This window comes from Haliotis rubra, unplaced genomic scaffold (assembly GCF_003918875.1).
Source record: "Haliotis rubra isolate DU_JTF1 unplaced genomic scaffold, ASM391887v1 Scf816, whole genome shotgun sequence".
NCBI lineage: Eukaryota > Metazoa > Mollusca > Gastropoda > Lepetellida > Haliotidae > Haliotis > Haliotis rubra.
The window spans coordinates 314,142-330,576 of record NW_025767542.1 but is presented as its reverse complement, the minus strand read 5'-3'; the positions used below and the strand labels follow the sequence as shown (position 1 = coordinate 330,576).

Genomic DNA, 16,435 nt, shown 5'->3' with positions numbered 1-16,435 from the left:
GCTGATTGTGAACAGGTGTGATTAAGAAGACATTCACGTAGATGCGATTTTCTCCTGTAGATATTTACAGCGGTCCGACGGTGTCATTGTTTGTTCAGTAGCCTACAAGCAGTACCTAATTCTTCAAACATTGTTAAATCCAACTGAGGTACCATGCAGGTAGTAGAATTACCGTATGTCCCCATAGTCCCTACTGTTGTGGCTGGTCATATATGTGTACAGTTACACGCTAGTTTTAAGATGATTCTGTGAGAATTTAGTTGTTTTACTGCTCTTTGTTGGCAGCTTTTATACAATCTAAATGTATTAAGTGAATATCTATACCCACTCACTCACTTGACAATGACATGCTGTGTCCCTTACAACAGAAATAAATCTTCATTGAGAAACAACAATGTCAATGTGGCGCCCCTACATGTGTATGAAAGTCCACAAGTTGTGTTGGCGATGCGGTTAGAACCAGAGGTGGGAGTGTCAAGATGTGAGCTGTTATGTCATACACGCACAAAGCCAACATGGTGGACGTGCAGGATAATTTGACAACATTTATGACTGAAATGAAAGGCTCGAACGTCACCTGCTTCCCTATTTCCGGAACCTGAAGAAAGAATTTTAAACAGGAGAACGCTTGATTGCATGTGTCAGTGTGGACATGATACAGAATCACATAACTGTGTTCAGCTTTAAGGTGCTATCGCTACGGGAAGACTTGATTTCATACATATTTGCTTCGGTTCAGGAATATCATTTCAAGTGTAAACGAGGAATGTTGTCATTTTTACAAATGCGTTTCTTTAGTTTTTGATGGAGTATATATAACCGGAATTACACATCGATAATCTGTTTCCATATTTCCAAATCCTGTTTATCAACATTGGTCTCAGAATACCATGTTTGAATCACTGCGGGAAATACCAGCTGTCGGCTTTACACGTGACAATACACCACCGACTTCGGGGAACAAACCCTCAGCGACTGGCCTGACGAGTGAATGTTTTAACCTGAAGACTACCAATATGCCCCTTCCCCAATGAATACTTCACCATTTGGCAACAAGTTATATGAATTTACAACAGTGTCAAGGAAGAGCAAATACTGATCAACAAATATCGTGAATGATAACGTCCATTGATTTATCAAACACACATATTTGCCTATCAATACTAATGGTACGTTGCATGTGAAGTATCGAGGATTACCTTTTATAAAAAACAAAAACAAAACCAAATCAAACCCCAAACAAAAAAAAACAGAAAAAAATTCATTTTGTGTTTTTCCATCACAACTGTATATATACATATTTTAAGAAGTTTAAATATTCTGTCACAATAAAACCTTAACGTAATAAGGAATAGAAAAGCGACAAAACCGACGTTCTTGTCACATGTCTCGACGCTGAAAGTTGTTGAGGAAATCCGCACGCTCAAAAATATAAATCTGTATAAACGCCTAGGAATTTACGAAAACTAGTGAAATGTGAGTGTACTTTCATAAGTTTCATTGACGCAGAAATTCAATTTTACGGAACAGCAAAAATTATCTAACTAGTAAATTAAATATCTCACTTTCATCTATTTCATTCCTCCATTTCCAACTTTCCCACAACCAATACTATCAATGATTTTTCGGCTGGTTGTATACCCAAGATCTAAATGGCAAGAGGGAAATGTGTTTGTTTTAGCAAAGAACTGACTTGATTCATTTATGTTTCATTTAACCGACTCAGTACTTAAAGGTAGGGGATTAAGCAACCATTTGAAGGCTAGAAGCGAACTATTTAATACTCACTTTCAGTGCAAGATGTTGGACTTGTATTTGGCCTATACCATCCATCCTTACAGAGGCACTTCTTGTCTGGTCCAGCCTGTATACACACTATGTTGGAGTCTGAGGTTGTGTCACACTGGGATGTCTCAGTACATACATCGCCGAAGACTTGATCTGAAATATACAATTACACACAGCACATAAATATGAATTGTCAGCAAAATCCCTGACACAAATAATAGACAACATAAAACTACAAATTCAAATTATAATAAACCAGAATTCTATTTTACATGCGACATAACCTCGCGATAATTCTAATATTTGAACATTATTTACTCTTGGCAACTTTTTCGTTTTGTAATAGTAGTGCTTGTTGAGTAATCAACAGTCCAATTATATATATAATATTAATCAAATGGCTATTTTTTACTCTTGGCAACTTTTTCGTTTTGTAATAGTACAGCTTGTTGAGTAATCAACAGTCCAATTATATATACGAGACATGTTGTTTTCAGTTTTAGAGAATCAGTGTACGGTATAAACAATGGGGAGATAGGTACAATGTAGGTAGGTACAAGTAGGCAAACACAAACAAACACACACACACACACACACGCGCGCACACACACGCACACACACACTTGCTCTTTTAAGATGGAAGACTGGTTCAGGAAGAAGGTTGGTGTAGGATTCAAACGTTAAGGTATTTGGATGGGATTAAAAGGTAGGCAGGTACAGAAGATCAAAGGGAATAGGAATGCAGGTATGATTTGTTTGCAAGTTCATTCCTGTACCCTTTCTTGAAAACATGTACATGTATAACGATGTCGAGATGTCAGCTCACTTGAATGCGAATAGCAACACTCTGTCATGATAAGTGTTGTTGTGCTCCTACTTGGATATAGACTATATTTAATAAATGAAGACTGTAGGAACACTGCAAGTTGAATTTTAAGCTTCGCATCTTTTCACACAAACTTACTATATATGCCCGGACTTTCTCCCTTCTGTGCGATGTAATCAGCTATTAGTTATGATTCCTTTGGCACAAGTAAGTCGACGTCTATTTAAACCAGTTGTAATTTAACATGCTCGATGGCATTTTATACCTGACAAAGGCTAAAAGCTAATGCTATCGACATCTATAAAAAAACCTAATATGCTAAAGTCAGAGTGAGTGACAATATCGTGACCATGTGTTTATGAATCACCATTAAATGGTGATGATAACAATGTTCGCGAAACGGTGACATTTGTCACACGCACACGCCAATGCCAGACAAGTGTTCATCCTAAATGTACACAGGAACATTTGTACAGGTCAAGGCAACGAATTGCACCAGATATAGCTTATGTTACCGATGTGGCAAATTTGACAATGTTCTCTACATGTCAATCATAAAGTTTTACTGGAGCCTTGAATGTGGTAACCTTGACCAAATAACTACGGATTAGTGTTTGTTGTAGTCGTGTGTCAGCAGATTCAGTTATACCGGATACATTAAAATTGCATTGCTGGTATTACACAGAGTAAGATAATCACAGATCAGTTCCGAACTCCACTTATATCGGATATAGTGCCTGGCGCTATCGCTGTACAAGCAAGATGGTAAGCAAGGTTGTCAGAGACGGGAAATTCGCGGGAACTGGAAGACAAATATTATCAAATTTGAGGAGGCTAAACATTAAGGTCTGAAACATTACTCTGAACGCAAGTGTCGCTGGCTGCGTCATAGTAGTAAGTGTCATCGCATGCACAGATGCAGGATCCATTACACACTGCATTTGTGGTATAACACTGTGTTATGTTATCACAGTCAGCTCCGTATTCCACTTCTGAAATTGAACATGTGTATACAATGCAATATGCATCATGTTTTGTATTTGTCATGAATATCATCACATCTTGGTGTACTTAATGGTACTTTTAAAAGATAAACCTGAAAATGTAGTATATTTTGTAAATAGAGTCTTCCGAGACAAAAGTCTGAAAAGCGAAACAAAAACAACAACACAAACATATTCCCCATAAACAAAATAAATATAGAATACTCTAAATCGGTGAGCACATGTAGGTTAATGTATACTGTTTCTGGAATGGAACAAAAACTATGGGTTAGTTGTTGTTTTAAGCTGACATTTGTAAGCATTGAAAATATACAGTATCTATCTATAACTGACATAACATCTGGCGTGAAATCTACCTGGATGGTGCTCTTACTACATACCAAAGAGTTACAACTCACAATTAACAGCATGAGCAATAGTTCATAAATACAGAAAGAAAAAAGAAACGTCGTAATATTGGAAATTACATTTAAACATCAATGGAGTATTTGAACCTTTTTTACAAAAAATACACACTGGAAGTCAAGTTTGAGAAAACATGAATCGTGGTCGTATAGTCTGTATTGGCCAATAAAATATTGTTCGAGATTGAGGTTAGAAATGTTTTTGCTTGTGAAAAGTGCAGAGTTCGCACAAACGCAACATTGAAATCTAGATGCACGTGCATTATGCATGCATTCAGGCAGGCATAAATTGCTGGCTTGAAGGGCAATCGTTCATTTGTTTTCTGAACGACGTTTCTTTTGTCTTTCAGTATACATCTATTTACTGCAGAGACATTCAGTGAGCAATTCAAGCATACTTTGGCTATTCACTAGTCCCTAATTCACCAGAACCTTCACTGTAACATCGTACTCTTCGCACAAACAAGGTGGTAAGCAAGGTGACCAGAGACGGGCAATGCAATGGAACTGGAATTTGTCTTCAAATCTAGTTAAAGGAGGCTAAACACTAAGATTACAAAACATACTTTGAGTGCAGGTGTCACTAGCTGCGTCGTAGTAGTGAGTGTCATCACATATACATGTGCCGGATCCACTGCAAATTGCGTTGGTGGTAATACACTGTGTCATAGTACCACAGATAGTTCCATAAGCCACTTCTGAAATTGAACATGTTTCTACAATACAATATACTTCATGTTTTCCATTTGTCATGAATATTATGCCAGACTGGTGTACTTCACAGCATATATTCCCTTCTTTTTTGCTGCTCACACTGTGGCTGACATGTTGTCGAGATTACTTTTACTTGCTACAGAGCTCTAAATGGCTAGTTATTACTGTTAGAAGATAAACTGGGAAATGCAATATATTCTGTAAATAGAGTTTCCCAAAACAAATGTCTGAAATACGAAACTCACACAGTGAGTTAATAGGCTTTAGATTCATTCTAAATATTTAGTCATATTACTCATAAAAGAGAAACTGGAAAATGTAGTATATTCCGAAAATAGAGTTTTCCAAAACAAATGTCTGAAATGTGATACAGAAAATCCAAACATAAATCTTGAAAACAGAATGTAAAGTAAATACTCCAATATGGTGATTAGATATACAGTTTCTACAATTGAACGAAAAACATGGGTTAGTAGGTGCTTTAAGCTAACATTTGCATGCACTGACTAGTATCTATGGTATCTATGGTAACTGACATAACATCTAGAGTGTTTTCTTCCTGGATGATGCTCTTGCTACATACCAAAGAATTACAACTCACTATTAACAGCAAAAACAATAGTTCATATACATCTAGTTACAGCAGAGATATTCAGTGTGCAAGTAAAGCATACTTTGGTTATTCACTAGTCTCTAATTCACCAAAACCTCCATCACAAACAAATTCAAACAAATGGTATCAAGAGGGATGGAGTGGTGTAACAACAGAATTGACGCTTTACATATTGGTTGTGGCCACTGTTGGCGTTGATACAATTGAAGATGGGGTGGTTTTGATGATGGAAAATAGCATTGAGAATGCACTAGTGATACCGACTCTTTCTGATCCTGGTGTAGGCGTTGTAACTTTTCATTCCAGATATATATTGTGGGGGGAGAGACCTGCAGAAGCTGGCAAAGGCAGTACAACAATTTTACACAAGACAGTTAATCAATACACTTAAGAATCGCTTCTCTTCGCTGCAGTGGATGTGAATCAAATCAAGGGATTCTGCCGTACGAAGAACTGAATGGACATTGACAATGAAAGGTAGAAGTAATTCTACGCATTCTGCCCCTAATTTCCATCTGCATACCGTAGTGTTATCATCAAATATGCGTGCTTGATTATACATTTTTACGTGAAAAACCCCCACACCGCCAGTTAGGTCGCTTGAAGAACATTTCAATTACAGATTAAATACCCTCTACTGAAGGGTATATTTAAATCGTCGTACAGGCAAATCTAATAATAGTACATTTATATGCATTATCTATGTGGAATGCAAAGAGGAAAGGGTGCATGGAGCTACGGTGATAGAAGAAATACTCTTCGTACAAACAAGGTGGTAAGTAAGGTGACCAGGGACGGCAAATTCACTGGAACTGGAAGGCAGATGCTTTCAAATCTAGTTTGAGGAGGCTACACGCGAAGGTCTGAAACATTACTGACTTTCTGGTATTACACTGTGTAATATTGTCACAGTTAGCGCCGTAAACCACTTCTGAAATTGAACATGTGTATTCAATACTATATAAATAATGGTTAGCATTCTCATGAATATGTTAACAGTACGTGTCTCCTGACCTCCTTTTGTTGCTTACACTATGGCTGACATGTTGCCGAGGTGACCTTAACTTTCAAGTCACAGAGAGAACTAATAGGCTTTAAATTAATTCTAAAGAATAAGTCATTACTTTCAAAAGGTAAACTGGAAAATGTAGTATATTTTGTAATTGAGTTTTCCGAGACAATAGTCTGAAATGGAAAACCCAAGCATAGATAAAAAAAAATCCAAATACACAAGGATTCTTCAAATGGGTGATTTAGTAAATATATACAGTTCCTAGCATGGAACGAAAGAAGTCGGTTAGTTGTTGTTTTAAGCTAACTAACATCTTTTGAAGGTATTGAATAACTAGAAACTATGGTGGCTGACATAACACCTGCCGTGAAACCTTCCTGGATGGTGCTCGTACTACATACCAAAGAATTACAACTCATTATTAACAGCATATGTAATAGTTACATCTAGTTACAGCAGAAAAATTCAGTGTGCAATTCAAGTATAGTTTGGTAATTCCTTAGTCCCTAATTCATCCAAACCTTCATCGTAACATATACATTGCGAAATACCCACACATGTAACAACAAAATTAACGTTGTCCATATTGTATCAAAGATTTCCCCAACTGAATTAGCGTTACCGAATGTTTCTGATATAGTTTTGGGCGTTCTAACATTTCATTCCAGGTGTGTAATGAGGGTGAGATGTCTACAGAAACTGGCCATGGCAGTAAAGCAGGTGTGCACAAGACAATGTGTAAAGGCAGTAATGAATCGCTTCGTTGTAATGGTTGTCAATCAAATCAAGGGTTTGTGCCAGACGAGGTGCTGAGGGAATATTTGCCATGAAGTCAGAAGTAACTCCCTATTATCCATCGGTACACCATAGTGTTATCATATGTTCTTTATGCTTGAGTATACAATTAACTTGATAAAAGAATAAGTCGCTTTGAAAAGATCATTTCGATGACCAATAAAATACATTTTATTGCCATTTTGAATGGTACATTTTAAACGAACCGGCAATTCTAATAATAGAACATTTATATGTATTTTCTACGTGCTATGCTAAGAAGGATGACGTGCATGGCCCTACTGGTGATAGAAGGAATATTCTTTATACAAGCAGGGTGGTAAGCAAGGTGACCAGAGACGGGAATTGCACTGGAACTGGAGAACAGATGATTTGAAATTCTAGTTTGAGGAGGCTAAACAGTAAGGTCTGAAACATTACTCTGAGAGCAGATGTCGTAAGCTGCGTCGTAGTAGTGAGTGTCATCAAATGCACATATCCTGGATCCATCACAGATTGAATTATTGGTATTGTGGTATCACAGTTAGCTCCGTAAACCACTTCTAAAAGTGAACATGTGTATACAATACAATATACTTCATACTTTGCATTTGTCATGCATATTAGACTGACGTACTTCACAGTATATATTCCCTTCTTTTTGGCTGCTCGTACTATGGCTGACGAGTCGAGGTGACTTTTACATGCAACTCACACAGAGAGTTGATAGGCTTTAGATTCATTCTAAATATTTAGTCATATTATTCATAAAAGAGAAACTGGAAAATGTAGTATATTCTGAAAATAGAGTTTTCCGAAACAAATGTCTGAAATGTGAAACAGAAAATCCAAACATAAATCCTGAAAACAGAATATCAAGTAAATACTTCAGTTTGGTGATTAGGTATACAGTTTTAGAATTGAACGAAAAACATGAGTTAGTTGTTGTTTTGAGGTAGGTAAAATCCTTTGTAAATATTGAACAACTAGTATCTATGATGGCTAACATAACACTTACTACTAATTGCATAAACATTAGTCCATATACATCTAGTTGCAATAGAGACATTCACTGTGCAATTCAAATTATACTTTGGTTATTTGCAAGTCCCTAATTTACCAAAACCTTAATCATAACAACATTATTGACAAAAGCCCATACATGTACTTGGCATCAAGGGTTGGTGTAACAACAAAATTAACGTTCTCCATTGGTTGTGACCACTATTGGCAGTGATACAAGCGAGGATTGGGTGGTGCAGATGATGGAAATCAGAATTCCGGATGATGATGAAGACAAACCCTTAGTCTCTGAATACATATAATTTTGATAGTAACAAACAAACGCATATAAATTGAAATGGAGCCCCAGGTTTTAGACAATGTTGAGATATCAGGGGAGACAATGTCTGAGTGAAATCGGTTCTGCCCGCGAAAATTACTTGTTGCTTACATTAAAGATAAACTTTACGTACGTTGTGTCCCTGCAATTTAATATTCGCGAAAAGGTTCAAATGTTATTCTTTCTGATCATGTTGCAGACGTTGGTCCATTTTATTCCAGCCATGGTAATACATCAGTTGTGCACTGAATGCACGTGTAACGTCTGCGCGGGCATTATAATGCTGTATCGTGACGTTCCTGCATTTGGAACTGACCATTTCCTCGAGATATGTTTTTCCATGAGTTGATGAAACCTCATACCATGACACTTCGCTAACGTCTCAGAGACGTTCTCCTGGACTCATTTGTGAGTCCAAAACCGTGTCCACTGGACGCCAAATGTTGTCAACACTCAACTATGACGGACATTGTGCCCCTCCAGCGGTTGAATGTGGTTCTGCCACTAACTGGTCTTTACCGAGGAATGTTCCGACGTGTTTATGTAACCGTTTGGTATCGATTCTGAAGATGCAAAGCCATTGTATTTGTGGTGTTGACATGAGGCGACACGTTTACGGCCGACCTGTGGTATATCATGAGAGTTGCCCTGATGTAAATAATGTCTCCAGAGAGATGATATTGTGTTTCAGTGAACCTTAGAACTTCTTGTAAGTTTCTAACATTTAATTTTCAGCAAGCCGTGGCATTCGTTAGGATCAAGTAACGTACAACAACTGGATACTAAAAGTACACTCGGTATGTCACCTTGTCATAATCTATACTCCTCAGTTACAAATGTTGAAAAACGGATTGTCAATTAACTTTGCGAACAAAATAAAACTCACGTACATGACTACTTCTCTTGCTATAAAGCCTTAATATTTAGCAGTTAATTGTAAATGAATGAAGTCAAGTATAACATACAGTATTAACAACATTTAACAACTACCTGAACTAAAATGGTAAAATTCAGACTGAAATACGAGTACCCCAGGGATATTTGTTGTATTTAGGTTAATTGAGGACTAAATCCGTCACTTGAATTTCTAATGAGGTCCATGGTTTTGAGTCTATTTTTAGACAATGACTCGGGGGTTTCCCCACAACTTATTTTTAGACTACAGTCACTGGGTGTAAAGCCATTCTTGGTTTAGACACTGTACTGTGCAGACGTGTTACCATTGGTCTCGGATATCATGGATGTGTGTGGACATTACCCATTCGACAAGACCGTCTTTGCTGATTGCTGTGCAATCAAGACTGAATGGACTTCATTCCAGATTCGTTTAAAGACTGGCCAGTGCAGATGAAACAGAGTCCTAGTCACATGGCTCAGGCACGATTTGTGTACTTAATCAAAGGGATGCTTGCAAGTGTTTTCAATGTGGTCTTGTTCTCAGGAACTGGGAAGTTGATGCTTATCCCTGGGTCGAACATGAAAAATTGTCTCCAGACTGTCCATATTTGACCCTGGTGGGAGTACCTCAGAAAGAGGTGGCCCGCTGGGGTAGTCATGTGGATTTGCAACCAAGAGTGTGATGTAAAATGTGTGAATATTGGAAATAAATCAATGTTAAGAGTACATCTGCCTTGGTTGTCTATGTATAGTATAAATAGAGGTTTACTCAAATACTAATCACACTGAGATCCCAACCACGATAAGAGTTTGTTTGCTAGAAATAGTATGGCTAGGTACCAGTTGAAACATTACGAATTTTTAAGGTTCATGTTAATGTTTCAAGACATTGAGGAGATTCGACAAGACATCTTAGAAATGAACAGAGAACAGATTCTTGCCGTCAATGGTATTATGAATAGGTTATTAAAGGGGAGATTACCAGTGACTTGATATGAAAGACGTCGTTTCCTGAGGAAAAATGATAGAAATAACTATCTAGCAGTGCTACGAAGATTACTTCACCCCCTGTGGACGACAGACAGTATGTGGAAGAATCTTTTTGCCAGTGACATGCCAATCGTAGCATTTGTTTTGAAACCACAGTTTGTCAATGCACTTAGAGATGAGGCCATTCAAAATGCCTGGTTGTTTGATAGAGCATTGGCTTAGTACATCTGGTACACGCGTCCTAGGTTTGTCAATCCGGGGAAAGAGCATGTATGAACATCCTAGCAGTGATGTTGAAAGCTATAGCAAGCCCACGGTCAATGAAGATATCTAGATAACAGGCCACGAGGGCTATCTAGCTTCATTTAGCCGTGGACCAGTGACAGTGACGCATCACCTCAAGTCACTCCCGTTTTCATCAAGAATAATCCACAATATAAACTCTTCGTACCCGATGCCGATAAATGGACACGGTTTTACATGCTCAGGGCTGAAGGGAAAGGAGACCCTTATCATTCTATAATACGTGGAGGAGAAGAATCTGCTATGATGCCTGTGGATCGATATTTGGAACTGTATGATCCAGAGTGGAAGACAGACAAACAAAAACCAGAAACCACAGAGCAACCTACGATTAATTTCGTTACCTCTACTCAACAAGTGGTCGAACAAGCCAAGGCTCTTATTCAGATGCAGAAGAAAGGGGGATCTAAAGTTGGAAATTCCTCACAGAGTCCCATGAAGAAACGGAAGATGACTTTTTAGATAAAAGCAGTCAGTAGACATGTTCCCTGCCATTTAGACTCGGACCACCATGCAGTCAACAACATGTCCCGTGTGCTATCATACTTTTTCCAGGACAGACAATATGTTGAGACATAGGAGACAGAAACATCAACAACTCGCTCCTCCTCCTCCTCCTCTTCATCTCCTCTTCTCCTCCTCCTCCTCCTCTTCCTCCTCCTCCTCCTCCACCAACACCATCTACACCACCACAGCATCACCACCACCTCATGGACCTCCTCTTTCATTAATGCTGACTTGGCAACATCATCATCAGCATCAGCGACTACAGCAGCAGCAGCAGCAGCAGCAGCCAGTGCAACCACATTCATCAGAAAGTACTACCCAGTCATTGGAAGAATTAAGGCTGCAACATCCATTCACCATGATCGTCTCAGGGCCAGCCTCTTGTGGGAAAACCTACTTAGTGAAACAGATTCTAGAAACCTGATCCTGAACGTATTATATGGCTCTACAAACGATGGCAACCCTTGTATAATGCCATTCAAACCCATGTTTATCCCTATGTGGAATTTCATCAAGGCATCCTTCTGATCTTGAAAAGGATGCATTTCTGGACCCCCCATGTGGTGAACGTGGTTATCCTCGATGACTTAATGTCGACAGCGAGCAAAGATCCAAGCATTACAGATCTGTTTACGGAAGGAAGTCATCGCCTTGAACCAGAATTTGTATTACAGTAAGGATCCCACACAACGTAGAAACTGTCATTATCTGCTTCTGTTCATCAACCCTATCAATCAACAACCCATCATGACTTTGGCGAGGCAAATGTATCCAGGTAACACAGACCATTTCATGGAGCTGTTTCAAAGGGCTACCCAGAAGCCTTATGGCTACTTGTTGGTTGATCTAAAACCCCAAACACCTCCCCATATGCGACTTTGTCCCAATGCATTCAGTTTAAAAGGAGACCTCCAAGCTAGGACAGTTCAGTCCGAGTTAGATGTTCAGCGTGAGCAGACGTGTGAAGAAAACCTCCCAACAATGCCAACTTGTGATGACTGTGGACTCATGTTTCAAGACGTGGGGATACCCCAAGTGAAAAGGCAGTGGGAGGAGGACAACAACTTCTCACCTGTGAAGAGACCACGTCCTCTGTCAGACTGTGACTATTGTGGTCAAGTGTTTAGCAATAACCATAATTTACAAAGACATTTACACGATAAACAATGTCCTTAAATGGAAAATGAGGATCATGATGTTGAATCATTAAGCGATGTCACACACAACAACAGGTAAATAAGATGGCTGATCTTGAACAGCAAGGTATAAGACAAATGTATTCACGTACGCGTGAGCTGAATAAAGACTTTTTGGATGAGAAACGACAGCTCTACATGAAAAGAGGTTTAAACGAAGACATGATACAAGCCAAACTGAAGAAATTAATCTGGAGCACGTTTACAGAGACGTATGCCCGATTTATTACTTATCTGTATCATATACAGTGGGGTCCAAAGACACAAGGAATACTGACACAAGTACAAGACACGAATAATATGTATCATGAAGTGATTTCAAAATTGTACAAATATAAGTCTTGGGTGGAAGGTGTGAATGAAGATGAAGACATAACATCTGATGAAGAGAGTGAAGGACAGGGGGATGAGGAAGGGTAGATGTAAAGTAGGCATTTGGGAGAGCTCCTATCCTAATGTCTACTCATTTGAAACGGAGCTAATAAACAATGAAATCTGTATATCTCTCTTGTTTCTTAATGTAGTGTACCCATGAAGGTCTGGGTTACCCCTCTGTAACCCATGCTTGTCGTAAGAGGCGACTAACGGGATCGGGTGGTCAGGCTCGCTGGTTGACACATGGCACATTGTGTAGAATGACGCTCATGCTGTTGATCACTAGATTGTCTGGTCAATTATGTACAGACCACCGCCATAGAGTTGGACTATTGCTGAGAGTGTACTAAACTCACTTAATGTATTGCTGGAGGATTGACATAAGACAACTGTTGTACAATTCTTGGTTTTTATAATACCAATTTCAACCCTATTTCACTGAATCCACATATTCTTAACATGATCATACTATTATCAGACATTAAAGTTTCAGTTTAAACGTCATTACTGTTCATTGAATGCAAGATAACAACTGTTTCAGTTCATTGTATTGAATGAAAGATAACAACTGTTACAGTTCATTGTATTGAATGCAAGATAACAACTGTTACAGTTCATTGTATTGAATACAAGATAACAACAATTTCAATGATCTGTAATGAATATATTTATATGTATAAACGGTTTATAAATACATAAGCTGTTACAAATGGTCACTTGTGTGAGCCGTCTATAAAAGAGGGGGTGGGGTAACATTGTATGTGATGTGTGATTCCTTGCATTTAATCTGGGATCCATTCATATACATTGACTACCTACCTGCTGATCAACCAACAGAATGTTCTTTCAACTATCAGAATTGATGGACTAAACTGGTGAGTATTGACAGGTTTTTCCCCAATTGTCATCTATTTTTACTATATTTTCTTTCCTTCCATAGATTAATGTAAAAAAAATCAATCCATCTAAAAAAATCTAATGAGACGGGGAATAAACCATTTGTGTCAGGTTTTTGTAAACAGTGTGTGATCGAGATTCACGCTGTACGTTACGAGTGACCGCCTATGTAAACAGTGTTTGCCGGTGACTTTTAAGATTAGTGCTCAATTTCACAGTTTCGTGATTTGTACCTCCCCATTCAATCTGTGAACTGAGTGTCTGTGCAGGGGCTGTGTGAGCAATGAGTTCACTGAACCGTGTAGAAATCGGCACGCTTCGTGTTAGCAAATGAGTTCACTGAACCATGTAGAAATCGGCACGCTTCATGTTAGCAAATGAGTTCACTGAACCGTGTAGAAATCGGCACGCTTCATGTCAGAGTTCCACACAATGCCTAAGGACATTTACTGATCCATGAAGTGGTTAAACACCCACTTCTGAAGTAGCCCCTTGAAATGTATGAATAATTGTGTACAAAATCAACTCACCTTTACAGACTGGATTTTCTTTGAAGAGAAAACGAGTCGAGACACAAAGCGATATGAATTCGGCAATGTCAAATGGCGTTGTGATGTCAAATGGTGTTTAACGACCCTTTTATAGTGTTATTTAAAACTGGATTAAACTTGATTATACCTTCCAGAATGTTCACTGTGTGACGAGGGTGAACAATCTATGAATATAATAGGTCAGCCACATGTGTAATGAATCATACCTTCTAGAACATTCTCTGCCCCTGAATCATGGTCTAAAAACAGTCTCTTCTAAAAATAGAAACAACAGGTGTTGATATGACTCGTGGTCTAAATATAACCTGATACAATGACTCATCATCTAAAAATAGACTCAAAACCATGGACCTCATTAGAAATTCAAAATGGCGGATTTAGTCCTCAATTAACCTGAATACACAGCTATTCATTTGCCCCTTATATATATATATATATATATATATATATATATATATACACATATATGTGTGTGCCTATGTACGTTTCTGGTAAGGAGTTCGAGGATGATTACAAATATTGCAGTGTCTAAATGGTATAAAATCAAACTATTCGATGTTTGTTGTAAATCCCCAAATATGATTAGCAGCATTGACCTCGTGTTATTTCATTCATTGCCAAATGAATGTACAAATACTATGTCACGACCAGCGCAGACGACTACGTACATCACGATCGAATACGGGGACTCCCTAACTAAAGTGGAGGAAAATTCCTTTCTGATTACCTGCACTTGACGTTTCTGCAAAATTCATGCATTTTGATTGTTCAGTTCAGTTCAGAGAAAGAATGACACCTGAAGGATCACTCGCCTGTGTATTTTCGCTTGCCTTATTTCAACAAATGCTATGTTTTCGGGTTGCATTTATTTCTTTCCCCTCATTTTCACCACCTTGTCTCGCGTTTTCAGGGAATCTATGGTCGAATATGAAGGTAACTGACTATGTCATTAGCAAACAGCGGTCCCCTCACTGGCATATGTGTTCCGATTCAATACAGTCTGTCTCATAGAAAACACACATTTTCATTGTGTGAATTAATTGTGTACTTGTGTCGGTTCAACAAGGAAATTGCAATTGACAGTCAATTCATAGTGATTTTCATTCAGGAATATTCACTGTTAAACTGTTCAATTACAAGTAGAGAGGTTATTTGTGTTGTTATGGGTATATGATACTAAAGTTGCTAGGAGGCAACAATGAAAACAAGTTTAACTAAATGAGAACTTACGAGAAGATGTGGCAGAAGGGGCAGGAGAACTGCTTGCATTGCTCATCTGAAATTGGATGAAAAAAGCTTCTTGAATGAACACGTAAATATGCCCCTTGATCTATTTGGTATGTGTTGTCTTTGATCTTCAATTAAAATAGGAACAAAACGAACAAAATAGGAATGACAGACAGTATGAAGAAAGGAAGGACTGAGGATAAATTGTCATTGTCAGGTGATTACATAAACTATTTCAACACTGAAAGTGAATATGATAATAATTTGGTGAAATCTTATCTCCCAAGATTAAATAACCTTCTCTAATCGAAAACGTTCACAGCTGAGAAAAATATGAATTTATTCATTACAATTTGCCATCAGGGATGTATCTGTTTATTGAAATAGACTTTCCCTTTTCAATGTTCATATTTTTTTATCTGCGATTCTTCTAGACAGAATATATAAGTCGTCTAAAGTCAGTAAAGTAACCTGAGTATATAAGACCCGTGAAGATCCCAGTTAGAATTGGTTTTCAGCAATCCAGGATTGTCGTAAAAGGCGACTAACGATGGGATCGGGTGGTCAGATTCGCTGACTTGGTTGTCTGGTCCAGCCTCGATTATTTACTGACCAAAGCCCTAAGGCAGGAGGTTTGCTGAGTACAACGTTAAACAAAGCAATATTCCTGGCTTTATAAAGACGTGGAGTTCAAAATCTGCATCACTTCCGGCTTTCCATTCATACAGATTATATGAAGAAAGTAGGGGACAGTTGTAATTAATTTGTATTCATGTCCCTTATTGTAAGAGATATTAGCTATAGGAGTAATAAGAAAGTGTACACAGAGTAGCAAAGTATGGCGGTTGATATCATGACCTGCACAGATGAAGAACAATGAAAACTTTCAAATAGTTGACTCTCTGAATAGTTAATACCCACTATCGCCAAAATAGTCCAACCACATCCGCTTGGAAACAAAGCTCGAAACATTAAACATGAAGAATCATGTCAGCAACATTTGCAAAAGAGCTTT

At 38.2% G+C, this 16,435-nt stretch overlaps 1 protein-coding gene across 3 annotated transcripts in view; it reads right to left on the bottom strand.

The window, feature by feature from the left end:
• The window catches only part of LOC124261914, a 322,925-nt gene that overhangs the window by 116,931 nt on the left and 189,559 nt on the right, over positions 1-16,435 (bottom strand). Inside the window, exon 11 of one of the 3 annotated variants that reach the window (XM_046696278.1) lies at positions 1,789-1,941. The exons of the other annotated variants lie outside the window; for them this stretch is intronic. Within the exon in view, the coding sequence (XP_046552234.1) occupies positions 1,789-1,941 (153 nt within the window). The remainder of the gene's footprint in view (positions 1-1,788; positions 1,942-16,435) is intronic. 3 annotated transcript variants of the gene reach the window in all.